We start from the raw sequence: 14,025 nt of genomic DNA, 5'->3' as shown, positions 1-14,025 counted from the left end.
ATATAAATTGTCGCTAATCCAGCTCAGTAATCAAACCCAAAACCTGCACACCCTTTTACTCTCTTTAACTTTGGGACATGATTTAGTGATAGTAAAGGGCAAGAAAATATTCAGGCATATTAAGCATGATGAAAAACTGCTGACTCTGTTAAGTTTGGATTCAAGTTTTGCAGATGTGTCTCATCATAAAGATGGGAGATGAGTGTCTCCCTTGTTGCAAGAGTATTTTCTTAGATGTCTAACGATGACTATTTATTGATGTTAAGGTTGTCTGTGGCCTTCATGCCTCGATTTTTACTTCCTTGGCTTTACTGCGCTATTTATTCTGGCATCAAACGCTTGGGCTCATACTTTTAGAAAACCAATAAGCCACATTGTTGATTTATGATTCAGATTATTTTTGGACATTTTCTCTTTAGCTGGAAGCACTCTAACATTTATCTCAAGTGAACATATGTAAAGTCTTGAGGTGTAACATATTTGGTAGAATCGAAGGATCAGTGAAAAAACCTCGCTGTAGAACTTAAGCAGCTAATTACGCTTCATTCTGCAATCAAACCCATGTCAGCTTTTCGAGAATCTGGATTTGGGTGGTGGATTTCATTTATATACAAGGCAAGCTTAAACATTTTACGGTTCTCTGTTTGTATTAAAGTTTCTACCCCCCTCAAACCCCTGTAGAATGTGTCATATCCCATTACACAAATTTGGATATGGTAAATTAGCCAGGCGAGTGCTTACACTGAATATGTTTTCCACGCCGTGCGCAGAAGGGTGGGCTTCCTCGATGTTTCATTAGGTGGGGGGTTGGTTTGTCTCGAACTCCTTAAAAAGTTGTCTTGAATTTGCTCCCCTCGGAAGATGAGGTGTTTTTGCAATTCAAATATTTGCTCGTTCTCCGCGCCGCTGCAAAGCCGCCTTTGAAGCATGTGAGTTCTATCAGAGCCAATGACAGCATGAGTGTGCAGCGTGACAGCGCAAGAGGCAGCGCCGCACTATTTCTAACCGCATATTTAAATAGCCAGGAAATCCGAAATCAAAAATGTATGCAAATAGCAGTGTGTTTGGTATGTTTTATACCCCCACCATCACCACCACTCACACGCAATTTAGGAGCTCACATGTATTGAGGTGGAGGCCTATAGATATATGCATATAGGACCACTAATTGGGATTTCACATCTCTAGCAAATCCTTGCTTCATAAAGAAACTTTTCCTCAAAGATAACTTCATCGTGCCTTTAAAAAAAAATATTTCTCTCTTAGCCTTACTTAAAGCTTTGTTGTTTAAATTTAAACTAATGCACCTAATTTTGAGTTGTAAGATTTCATGTAATTTTTAAATTTATTTTGTATTATATATTTAAAAACATTAAAAGGTAAAATTATTATTTTGATGATTTTAATTAAAATAAATTCCATGTAAATATCGCCCTGCTGGCCAGAGTGTTGCATTTAGCAGCTAATTTCTATAAAGATGAATTATTTTTTTAGCTTCATTCTCAGTGCTTATGAATCTGCTTACAAAAGCTATTTTCATCATGTGAACCCTTTCTGCAAAAGAATTTGAAAAATAACAAAAAGAAACTTAATAAAATACATTTATAAGGTGCCATATCTCATGTTAACTGTATGTGAAAAGCATCTGGTTCGTGTAGAATAGAATACATCGACTGCAGGTATTCAAAGACATTGAGACTAAGAGCTTGAAAAAGAACAGTATAAAGAATAATTAATTGAATTGTCATCTGTACGAGCACCCATTGCTCCTTCTGCACCCTATAATTCCCAACTCCATTTTTTCCCCCTCTTCCCCTCGCCACATCCCCCTCAACAGCAATTAATCTCATTTTTAGTCCAATTTCCAGCCCTCTGCTGGAGTCAAAGTGATTCCACTGTTTTGTTCCTATTTGGCTTGGTTCCTCTGCATAGTCATTAAGGGTCCAATTAATGTCACCCTTTAGCTGAAGAGTGCTCATTTTTATTGGGGAGCTGACAGTCACTGCTATGAGTGCTGCAGTGTAATATGCATTAATTGCCCCGTAACACTGGTAATTACCAGTTCTTCAAGCTTCTCAGTAAACTGTCATGCCCAGACACGACTGCTTGGAAATAGATTACTCATTAGGGGGAACCTGCCCTGTTTTCCAATGGGGGCTTGTCGGGTTGGCATGAAGACGAAATAAATCTGGTGCTTGAACAAATAGTTGCCAAGAGCAATTTCCTATTACAACTTCCCAGTGATGCTTCTGGTCTTTTTTATTTATCCATTTAATTTTTTTACCTTTTCATATGTTTGTTGTATTGCTGGCATCGAAACAGCAGAGGCATGCAAAATCAGACAAAATAGACCTTAAAGGTGCAACCAAGTGATTGAGTCAATAATGGAATAATCAATATATTGGCACAAACATATATATGATACCTTGAAAGTGAATACATTGTGTTAATTATCAATGAAAATCCAAAATTTAAACTGCATACATGACGTAGTAAAGCGAAATTTGATAAATTACTAAAGTGCCTTTATTAATAATACAATAATACTCTTCTGAACAATAATACTCTTCTGAAATTGTTTATTCTTGATAAAAGTTTAACTCCAGTTGGAGAATATTGATGTTTACGTCACATTAAAAAGTAAAACTCATTAATTGCGCACATATTTGGCTATTGAAAATTGATATTGTGTTTGATGTTGGTTTCTCGATACCGTACCACTTGAGACAAGGATGACATGCAAGAATTAGTCCAAGGTTTCTCTGAAAACCCAACGTAGAGCTTCTAAAGGCTGAACTAAAACTGTCAGCCTTGTTTGATGTAGAACCATTTTCGAAGCATTGCATATAAAATATTGCCGGCGATGATGCTGGAGCCTTATTCACTCACATATTGATGCGAAGGCCGCTTGGGTCTCGTGTTTGTAAAAATATTCTTTTCAAGATTAACGTGTGGCAAAACGTGTCAGCCAGAAATGCATGCAGATGGAACAATCTGTGGACAAAAGCTGATTGGGTGTCACCTTTGCACTGCGATAAGATACTATGAAGGGGAAACCAAATCAAACAATGTTAGCGCTGTCACGCGTCTCCTTGCTGTTAAGGCGTTGCCCTGTTTAGTCACACTAGAAACAATATTTAGATTTCACCATAGCTTTGTAAAAGTGTGCACTGGGCCGATCCTTTTCTTTCTCTTTTTTTCGGGCCGCCCCCAAAAACCACTTATGTGTCATTACCCATTTAACATAGCCAGGACAAAAACTGAATGTGAAGACCAGGGAAAAGCGTCCACCACCCGCAAACCCACACACACCGACTGAAAACACGGCACACGCGTACAGTGACACACACACACAGAGGTGCTGCTTTTGTTTTATCTCCCTTATAGCACCTGCTTCAGGCAATCTGCTCCCACTCGTCTCAAATGAATTTTGTCACGGCCTTTCAGATTCTCAGCCGGCAATGTGCTAATGAAAGGAGATGGCGCAATTTGAAGTGACCAGGTAGCAGCCAGCAGTGCACAGCTGAGAGCAACACAAGGGAGGGGCCCTCTAGATTGGAACAGCACACACACACATGCCACAGATTCTTGAAACAAAAGACAAGTCAAGCATCCGCTGATATACCCATTACCCTTCTCATTAATACCCCGTAGACCTTGCTGTGTGTACGCCTGTGCACTTGTGCGTGTGTTTATCTGTTTGTGTTGCTCGAGCACTTATCGAATTGTTTATGACAGCCTTAATTGGGATAATTGAAGACATTCAGATTACCTGTCAACTATGTGTGTGGGTTCAGACTCACTATCTGTCTGACAACTCCTGACAAGTGTGGGATCCCATAGTATCCGTCGCGGTGGAGCTGTTCCGGGCCATAATGGGGACAATAAGGACCTCTGTAATTTTGACGTGAAGACCCTTTTGGGTGTGTGTTTGTTTTTTAAGTATTGCACTGAGTTGGGGTGTCCGTGCTCGGCACAGTTAATGGACTGACTACCTTGTGGCCATCTGAGGAGGCAATGAGAATTCGAGTTGGCAAATGTAGTGTTTAAGAACACGGAAGGTGCTACTATGGACTGCGTTAAAGATTGGGTTGCAATAGAAGAGCATTGGCATATACGCGCTTCTGGCTGACCTACGTTCAGTTATAAAAAAAAAAATCAGTTGACTGGAAAATTAAATATATATTATATGTAAATATATTTTATTTCAAATTAAATTGCGCTGTCGAATATTTTTTTAAGACGTCAGATTTTATTAAAATAATATACCAATTCATTTGTATTATGATTTGTCTGACAATGGTAGGCTCAAGCCACATTTTCAATATAAAGTAACTCGATAAAAAGTAAAGTAGTAATTAGATATAAATGCACAGTAAATGACATGTCATGTAGAATCTATAGCAAATCCCAAGTGTTAGCATTGTGTCAAGCATTGCAATCTTTATAGGCTTGGGAAATGTGATTTGAATACTATAATATGTAGCCACACTTGCCTTATACTAATACACACATATACTCAGTCTTTTCTCTGCTAAATGGGCATTGTGTGGGGCTTTGCAGTGTCCTTGCTATGACAGATCAACACCGTCAGCCCAAGAGATCCCTTGGTTTGTTTGCTCTTCTCCAAAAGGGGTTAAACTGTCAAGTTGACAACTCATAAGGCCCTTAGACTCTAGCAGAGTGTCTCTCTTTGACTCTCCCTCTCTTTTGCTACATGCCTCCCCCTCCCTTTACCACCATCCACCTTCATCCCCAAACAAGTGAAAATCAATACCAGATTGCCTGAGGAGCACTGTTTGGTGTGGGCCTGACCCCTTAGTGTCCCCGGCACGGCAGCTTTCATTACATGTAGCCCACTATTTAACTTCTATCCCGATCCCTCGCCTAATTAGTTTCGATAAGCTTTGTCCCACCACCCCCAGCTTTCACAAACGAAAGTCTTTGGAAGATTGTAAACACACAGATATTCTACGGCCTTTGAGGGGACTTGTAGAGCTGGGAGTAATAAAGAGACAAATTCCAGCAGGCAATTCTTGAGCTGAGATTATTGTTTTGTTTGCGTAGCTAATTTTTTAAAACTACAACGAAATTAGATTTACACCCTTTAAATTTTGTGAAAGCAAGAGTTGAAATCCCTTGCCCAGACGCTGTGGTTGGTCTGTTTTCCAAAACCCTTTAGGGGTGTGGTTCGCTATTGTCTTAAATTTAATTATAGTGGATTTATAATGTTATGAATTCATCCCGTTACATAAAAAAAAAAAAAACTATAGTGGATTTTTGTATGTTCTTTTTTTTGGTTGATTTTTTGTTTATGTACCACCATTGCGGTGGGTGGACCAACTACTGACAAGCCCCAACGACATGTGGCACCCCTTTCCCTTCCCCACCTCAGGGGCTAAAATTACCCTAGGGAATGTAAACAGAGTGCAGAGTAAGCACACAGCTTCTCATGCACCCCAACACTCAAGCCGTGTCCATCTTCTATCGTGCCCCTCGAACCCGGACACTTTGGAATCAGAGGCCAAGGTCGACTGGTATAACCCACTAATAGCCAGTTTGTTTTGCATCTGTCTGCCATTCAAATATAAACTTGAAAAGTATGTATTTGTTCATCCTCCTTGGTAAAGTCCCTCCCACAGACAGATGGGCATTCACACCACTTCATTAGGTGTGTGGGGTAGCTGAAGAAGTTTACTAGGCTGGGTGCTGACATGTTGATTTAGTGGCGGTAACACGACTGCACTTCCAAAGGTGCTGACTTGGACGAAAGCCAGGCCTCTTTTTTTTTTTCTCTTTCACTCCCAGGGACACGTTAGAGGCCACGCTCTAATTTTGGGACAGGAGGTTTTAGTTGTGAACTAAGAGGCCAGCAGGCCCTTTACGACAAACATTCACACCTGCTTTAACATGGCCAATTTTCATTCATTCATCTTCCAAGTCAGATATCCTCACGTGGATCGTAGGGCTGCTGAAGTCTTTCTTGTTTAGATCCTCCCGTTCATCTTCTACCTATGTTACGTACATGCCATCTCATGGTATCAATACACTGAGCTGACGGCATTCAAGATCACACGTCCCAGGAAAAGCTTTCACCAATTTTAAATCGAACATCCAATCCCGAGTCTCTTATTACATAGCACTTTGGCCCACTGAGTTGTTTATCGTGTGTGATTTGTATGTTTATGTCCACATCACAGCAATATGTGGACATATTGGGCACACATCCTGTGACTCCACATGCACACACACAATATCATAGACGCATGCACACACTTAACACTCAGCTGGACACATCAGGTTTGCAGGCGCCCGGTCAGCCTGACGCTGCCCTCACAAGGCCAGATAGGATTACAGTACAAACTGCTGTTGATTAGGGCCACGACTTCAGCAGGGGAGCATCCTAAATTGAAAACATGTTCGCCGCCAGGGCTGAGGGCAGGATTAGGACCAGGGCAGGGAGGCTCTGGAGGTGTGTTCATCCCAAAATGGTTGTCCCAATGCCTTCCTTTTGACTGCCTCTCCCAAGAGACGGGAGGCAATTATCAGCAAAAGCTGCTGGGGGTTCACAATAACAGGTTAAAGGAGCATGTATCCCCATGGCTCTGAGCTCCTCTCTGTCTGCACATCCAATCCCCATCATGGGAGCTTCTCATCTCCATGTCAAAACTACACATGCAACACGTCCATGCCACAGGGATTATGTACACAGCTCTTCAAATTAGCTCTGTGGGTGCTGTTCAGGTTCATTGAAATTCATCAAATCAATATGTACCTATGTTTTTAGTGGACATATTAGATATCAGAATGCCATTTTCGTCCTGCACAGAACATGTGCTATTATGCTCTCATCATTGCAGTATCTGACTTTTGTAAAATTGCTATTGGAATTATTGTGTTGAGCGGGTTAACTAATGTATGCTGTAATGTTTTAATTTTTGATTTAAAACTAGTTGAGTATGTTAAATTAACTTTTAAATTTACAATCCCTTATACCGAATCTAGTCATATCTGTATCAGGTGTTAATGAATTCTCACGCAGCAAGTCATTAAAGTAGGGATCAATTCATTTTCATGATACACTGATTTAATGATGTATTCCTTTTTATTCCCCCTCTCTGAGAATGGGCAGAGACTATTTCTGGCCTTAACTATGTGTGTTGCTGATTTAGTCCAGTTACAAAACGACTCGACTAAATATCCCCCAAAAAGTCATTCTATTATAGGATCGCTGTGCGCTTCCTTCACGCACAAATGTGTGAAGTAGGCTATCAGTGAACTGATTGGTAAAGGGTCAGTCAAATTGTGCATGTGTGCGTGTTTGTGTGTATGTGTGTGAGAGAGATAAGATTTTAAGGTGCGAGAAGGTGATGTAGGTAATAGCAGCTTTGTCAGGCACACTGGGGGGTCAGCGAAAGTGAGAATTTGCAATTGGGAGATAAAGGAGTGTGTGCATGGAGTGTGTTTGAACAGTTCTCGTGGGATTAGAAAATGTCAACGATACGGTCAAATAAAAAGCAAAAAGAGTAATTTTCCAATTTTATGATTTCAACAAATTCAAATTATGTAATCAATGTTATTTTATTCAATAGCCTTTATAAACTACTTAACCACAATCAATTCCCCATATTTATAATCAAATTGTTGGAAACATAATTGACAGAGTAATCATTGATATAATTGGTAGTTTCAGTACTCTTTTTAATTCTTTTTTTGTATTGTTAACCTTATTATGTAAATTAGATTTTTTTTTGTGTATTGGGGTATGCCGTGACCCCAGTGTTGTTGCTGGGACAATTAGATAAACTTTGCTAATCTTCCTGTATCTCTCTTGGGACTGATAATTTACGCAGATATTTACACATTACTCAAGTATACAATTCCTAGCACTCAATCTGACCTCACATCACATCTTGGGTGCTTACCCATCAGCACAATACACAAACATACCTTTGGGCTAAAAATAAAAGAAATGATAATACCTAGAAGAAAAAAAAAAATCGCATTCACCATTCACCTAGATATTTCATTCCACGATGAGAAAACATTTCAGTAGCATATTTGTCTTTAGAGCATCAACGTCCACGTTAATTAGAGGTCTTGTGCAACTTCATACATATCCACATAAGTAGTGCTGATGTGTTTCCTTGTTTTGTTTTTTTTACAATTGTCTCACGTAAAAACAATAAAGTGGTGCTTTCGTCTTGCTACGAAAGTGTGTAATGGGCTTCACTCTACCATTGAATTGCTGTTCCGTTAACAAGGCAAGATTTAAAACTAGTTGTAAAGAGATATTTATTTTTGCTTTGTGCATGAATTACCACAATACACCTTGAGCTATCACTTGGCCGCAGAGACACTAAAAATTCTATGATGAAATTTCTCTGACAGGCCTTCACAAGCTCACAGGCTGGGTGCCTAGTGATAAAAATAATAACAAAAATACACTTTATTTTTTGGCCGCCTTGGCCATGAAAGGACAGCGTGCAAAGCATCGGAATCTGCAAGAACAAGGTCAAGTTAACATAATGAATCCATTCATTCATTTTACGTATTGCTTATCTACACAAGGTGGTGCTGGAGCCTATCCCAGCCAACCGTGGGCAGTAGTCAGCGGGCATCCTGAATTGGTTGCGAGTAATTGCAGTAACATAATGGATAAGATTCAAAACCTCTACGAAACAAAAATGCCATTAGTTCTTCTCTACACCCACATTGTCTTTACCCAGTCATTTCTCACTATGATTTCAAGGATTTAACTTGCTTTTCAGCCAGTAAAGAAATAATTTACGTTGTAATGCTTGGCTGCGCTTGCTTGTGGCTTAATGTATGGATACTGAAAACAAAGACCCCTTTATGGCAAAGACTCAGGTGGAGGCTTAGCCCGCCTACATCCTTGCTGCAGTATTTGTTAGAAATATATGTCTGCATGGTATGCAGGTGATGTGTTGTCACTGTTTTTTTAAATAACCCATCATCCCATATTGATTTTATTGATAATTCATAATTGCATGGTAATTGTTCATCCAGTATTAGGTTTGAGGTGTGTTCTCAACAAATTTTAGTACATCTTACATTTGGCATGTTCATCAAAACAATGAGTATTCCTAAGGTTGTGTCAATAATACAGTATTTGTATTGGGTTATCATCTCTCAAGACAGCATGTACGCCAACGATAATATATCAACGTACACGGGTCCAAGGACTGTTTTAATCTTTTGATAAGATGAGAATCTATGTATTCCTGCCATGTGTCATTATTTATTGCATAAGTGAGAAAATGCTTGGTGGGAAACATATTCAGCTTCACATTATAGTTATATTATTGTATTGTAAATGTTTTTGTCGCGTGCCTCGCTCTCGTTAAACAATATTAGGCTAGGTCACAGCATCTTAAATAGGACCAGCTCATTAACAGTAACCTGGAGCATGGCTGGTAGAACAAATCTGTTCTGAAGTGTTTTTGTTTGAATTGCAGACAATTTGAGTAATGTGTGCACGGTAGCCTGGTCTTTAAAAGGTTCTACTGTATACTGTATATAAAAAGCACATGCCAGGTTAAAGCCACCTCACGTCTAGTTAATAAACCACAACAAGCGTACAAACTAACCAACTCATTACTGCACAAGACTGTTCATTTAACAGCTTGTTGTAAAAGGTTCATAGGAGGACTTCAGCTCTCGGTCTGCTCAAACAATCTTGTGTAACCATCAATGAATTAAATCTCTGGGGTGACATATGCATCCACCCCATTTTTTCTTGATTGTCCACTGGCTCTTAAAACCAGCCTAAACTTCATTTAATTATGTGGATAGATATTATGATATCACCATTGTAATCTAATTTTAAGCCCCATTCATGTAGTAGTAGTATAGTCGCATTCATTTCAGCATTCTCAACATTAAGATTTTTTTTAATAGTATAAATGTATAGCATAAAAATAAAATTCTGTATATTACGCCTATCCTACCTGTTTTCTATAGTATGCAAAGATTGTGCCCAGGCAAATAATTTGTTTTTTTTCCACACATTTTTGGCACTTAACACCATTAAGAGACAATTTCCTCCTTAGGATCCAAACCCACAAATATACAGTATGCAATAAGTTATTGTGTCTTTGGCAGACAAATGAAATTTGGTAATTTATTACTGCAGAAATCATGAAACAAAATGCTTCCCACCAAGCTTATAAATGAAAATACAATAAAAACAACGCTTGAAATGTATTAAAATACAGGTCCACATTCTTTTAAATATCGACCAAATAAAACTAACCCCTTTTGGGTCTTAACAGTAAAGTTTGACAACAGACCCTTTCAAAAGTGCTGTGTATTTTGCAGTTCTTGATCAGTGTTTCTGAGTTACAATCTCATAATGCTGACTTCAATCTCGGCCTTGGCCCCTTGTCCACTCCGTTCCCCTCTCAGTATTGTTATTTCAATCCCCAGTGTCTGCTTCTTACCTCAACTTCCCAGTAGGATTCATTCTGAGCACAATTCAAAGTCCATTTATTTTCTTTTGGTGTATGGAAAGGCCTTGGTGACACGGCTCCCCTGGTGTTGATAATTTTGCGTGTTTCAATTTGTGCTCACCCTCCCCTTGACAGGCGAGGAACGTGATGTATCGTCCTCCACCGTCTTATCTGTTGATGTACAGTTTTAACCTTTCCCTTTGCTCGCTGCAGCTCCCTTTCTTCAGTGTGTTGCTCAAACATCCACTTGCCCCTCTCCCGGCCCACTTTTACCAAAAGCCTTAGGTGCAGCACCCCAGCTGAATAAAAAGAGGAGCATAACCCCTGTTTAAAAGTCATCTAATGTAAATGTTTACATTTAGCTTCCATAACATTTCCATATTAAGACTTGGCGGACGTGTTGCCGTCCTCCATAGAAACGGTGAGACTTTTAGGAGAGGGGGGCTACTCGATCGGCAGTGTTGTGAGGCTGAGGTATGTGTGTGACATTGCGGTGAACTCGCAGTTGCATCTGTGGGCTTTCTCTGAGCCTACTCGCCCATAGATACAGCACTGTAAATCACACACAGTAAAAGTTATAATACAAGGATGGTGTGCCGGACAGGAACATGCACTGCTGTTTGGGCCTCTGTGGGAGATGGGAATGAGATGCTTACACTCTAATATATTTTTAATGTGTCTGTAAGTCGAATACTGCCTCAAGGCTGTGTCTACATGGCCCCAGACTGTATACAGTTATACAAGCCGTCACATGCGCTTGAACAGTAGGGATGTTTTTAATATATGCGATTAAAATATGCTGTTGAAGTTGTAAGGTCAACCATGTAAGTGTCTTTTAGGTGCTTATAAATCATAATCATACAAAAGATTCCCTAAGTTGGTATTAAATCCACACCGTAGGGAAGGCTTAGGAGGTTGTATTTCAATGTGAATTTGGCGTCGGATGAAGTTTTTATGTACTTTACCTCAGAGCTGAACTTCTGCACCGGCATGTGGCCCATTTTGCCCGCTTCCTGTCCAAATCCCCTGGGAACCCGCAACGGTGTTAACTGTCGACAGTGTCTGGGACGGCTGCACTGTAAACCCCTAGAATCTTGCTTTTTTGCATGGGGATGGCAAAGGAAGGTGCGCTTGGTTCAGAGTTCAACTCTGACATGTCTTCATGCATTGCAGCCAGCGTTCAAAGAAAACGTATGATCTCTACGAGCCAGAGAGAGGCCATTGGTTACTCTGGAGTGCAATAAAGAGCTTGAAAGATGATTTAGTGCCGTTTTTACGGTAGCCCTCAACGTTCGCACTGAAGAGCTACACCGGTTTGGCTGCTTCTGCACCTTTCCTGACCCTCAGGAATAGCGACAGACCCTAGAATTGAAGCAAAGATATGATGCTCACAGTGGAATAGCAAAGATAGAAGCCATTCATGTTTAAATAATCGGAATCAAATTTTTTGGCTGCCTGGAAACTCATTACGCGCACCTCTTGGGAACGGCACAACTCGCAAACTGTTTTTTTTTTGTTGAGAGGGGAGTTTCAAAGCAAAATGAAACAGCTGGATTCTGTTGGACTGGCTAACATTAACCGCCACATGCAACATTTAAGTCTGAGGCTTTGCGCTGAACTTTGCATGCTCTGCGATATACCAAAGGCTTTCGATGACAGGTTCCGGAGGCCTTGCTAGTGCTTTGTTATTTCACATATTATTGTTAATTTCCCTGCCATTGTAATGTGATGAAGTGTGCATCACACTGTGAGAGCGATCTTACTGGACAGCGGGATTTTGTTTGTAATTTCTGGAAGAGGATCAAGGATTCTGTAACCTCATTTTTTACAGATCGATCTCTCTCATCTTGTATATTTTTTTCTTAGGACTTTTTTTAAAATCATATTTTCTAGATGTCATGACACAACTTTCTTGATTAATTGCTATGAAGACTAAATTTTCCCTTGTTTGTCTTTGTTATCTCAGATTTGGACCTGGCCTTGTCATCTACTGGTACGGTTTCATAGGTGAGCTAGACTGCCAGAGAGACCGAGGTATTCTTCTCAAAGACTGCTTCCCTACGGACATTGTTGCCCTCGGACAAACTGGTCAGAAGGACTAAAGGGCAATTGGTGGACAAAGAGCAAGAAAAAAATGACATTAGCAAGAACAAGAGCAGAGGATGACGGAGCAGGAAGGGTAGGAACAGTAACACCGGGGCAGACAACGAAATCCGGAAGTAATTTAGCTTTCCTGCTTGGAGACAAAAATTCTGCTGCCCTGAACTCCAGCTGACCTATACTCTCGGTCTGCCACTCTCTTCCTGGCTCTTTGGCTTTTAGTGCAGCGCTCAAATCTACACCAAAAACGCAATCTTGAAGAGGTTCCTGGTCAACTTGTGGCCCCCGGTTGGCCCCTCTCAAAGGACGGCATGGTGTGATGGAGGACCAGTGCTTGGACACAAGGCACTTCCTTATCACACCCAGAGTCCTGGCCTTTGTCACTCCTTCCTCTTCCGTTTCATGAGTAGATAAGCGAGGTGCGGTTCTGGGGAGGGGGCTGACTGGAGGCCTGGCTCTCACCTGCGTCACTCGGTGCCCTCTTAGTCATGCTCCAAACAGGAGAACAGAATGGCGGCTGATTAAGGCTATGGCCTGGCTGTGACCCATTTCCCTCCTTTCTCCATGTTATCAATTTCCGCTCAAGGCTTCTATTAATGACTTCTGTTAATTCTTAATATAGGCGGTTTCGATGAAGGATTTATTCACTGGACATTGTTTGGTCTTCCACATCCGTGTTGATGTGCAGAGTTTTAGCTTTATTAAATTTTACAATTCCAACCTGCATTTGTACAACTGGCATTATGAAAACTAAAAGACAAAATATTTCCTTTATCAAAAAATGCTATGATCATTGAAGGTCTTAAATCGATAGGGTCGTTTGGGTGTTTGCAGATACACGGGAACACCAGAGGTTAATGGGAAGATGTGTGACTGTTTGGCAGGTCGTATTTATGGGCTCAAATTCTTTTATGAGTGTATACTAATGGTAAAAACACAAGTTGAGCACTGTAAAAACAGAAAATGATCACCATAAAGTTGACTGATGGCCTGAGACGCAGGTATGCATTGCCTGTAGCACAGTTGCTGTCTTCAGATTTTCTAAAATGACCTGAAAGCATGATTGTTTGACAATGCTGCCATAGAGTTGACACTTTTTTGGGGCTATTTCCACTATGAGATGTCATTAACTAGACACATAGTCAAAACATGGAATAGAATCCAAATGGCATTCCTCACCCATAACTCTGATAAGGTCAAGTGTTCATTTTACAGATTGCATTCAGAGTGGAAATATTTTTAAACCTATTTTTTGTGGGCTTCTTTATGGGGGCAGAAAATATCTGGCACTTAAACATGGGAGTATAGACTTTCTTTAGCCACGGTAAGTACCTATCTGTTTGAATAGAAATGTAAAATATGTGTTCCACTTTACAGAAAAATCTTAGTGGGTTATAGGTGTAAAATTGAATTCTTTTCTCCAGACTTGTACAGTTCCCCCCCCTTCCATTAT

The 14,025-nt window shown here is 40.3% G+C and overlaps 1 protein-coding gene across 4 annotated transcripts in view; it reads left to right on the top strand.

Moving 5' to 3' along the window:
• cdin1 (CDAN1 interacting nuclease 1) overlaps window positions 1-13,298 on the top strand; it is a 45,546-nt gene extending 32,248 nt beyond the window's left edge. For all 4 annotated transcript variants that reach the window (XM_077621405.1, XM_077621406.1, XM_077621407.1 and 1 more), the window contains one exon: window positions 12,439-13,298. In XM_077621405.1, the coding sequence (XP_077477531.1) occupies window positions 12,439-12,574 (136 nt within the window). In that variant the 3' untranslated portion in view covers window positions 12,575-13,298. The remainder of the gene's footprint in view (window positions 1-12,438) is intronic.
• Window positions 13,299-14,025: the final 727 nt, after the last annotated feature.

This window comes from Stigmatopora argus, chromosome 15 (genome assembly GCF_051989625.1).
Source record: "Stigmatopora argus isolate UIUO_Sarg chromosome 15, RoL_Sarg_1.0, whole genome shotgun sequence".
NCBI classification, from domain to species: Eukaryota; Metazoa; Chordata; class Actinopteri; order Syngnathiformes; family Syngnathidae; genus Stigmatopora; species Stigmatopora argus.
Note: the sequence above shows the minus strand (reverse complement) of the source record. Positions and strands in the feature narration are given on the sequence as shown.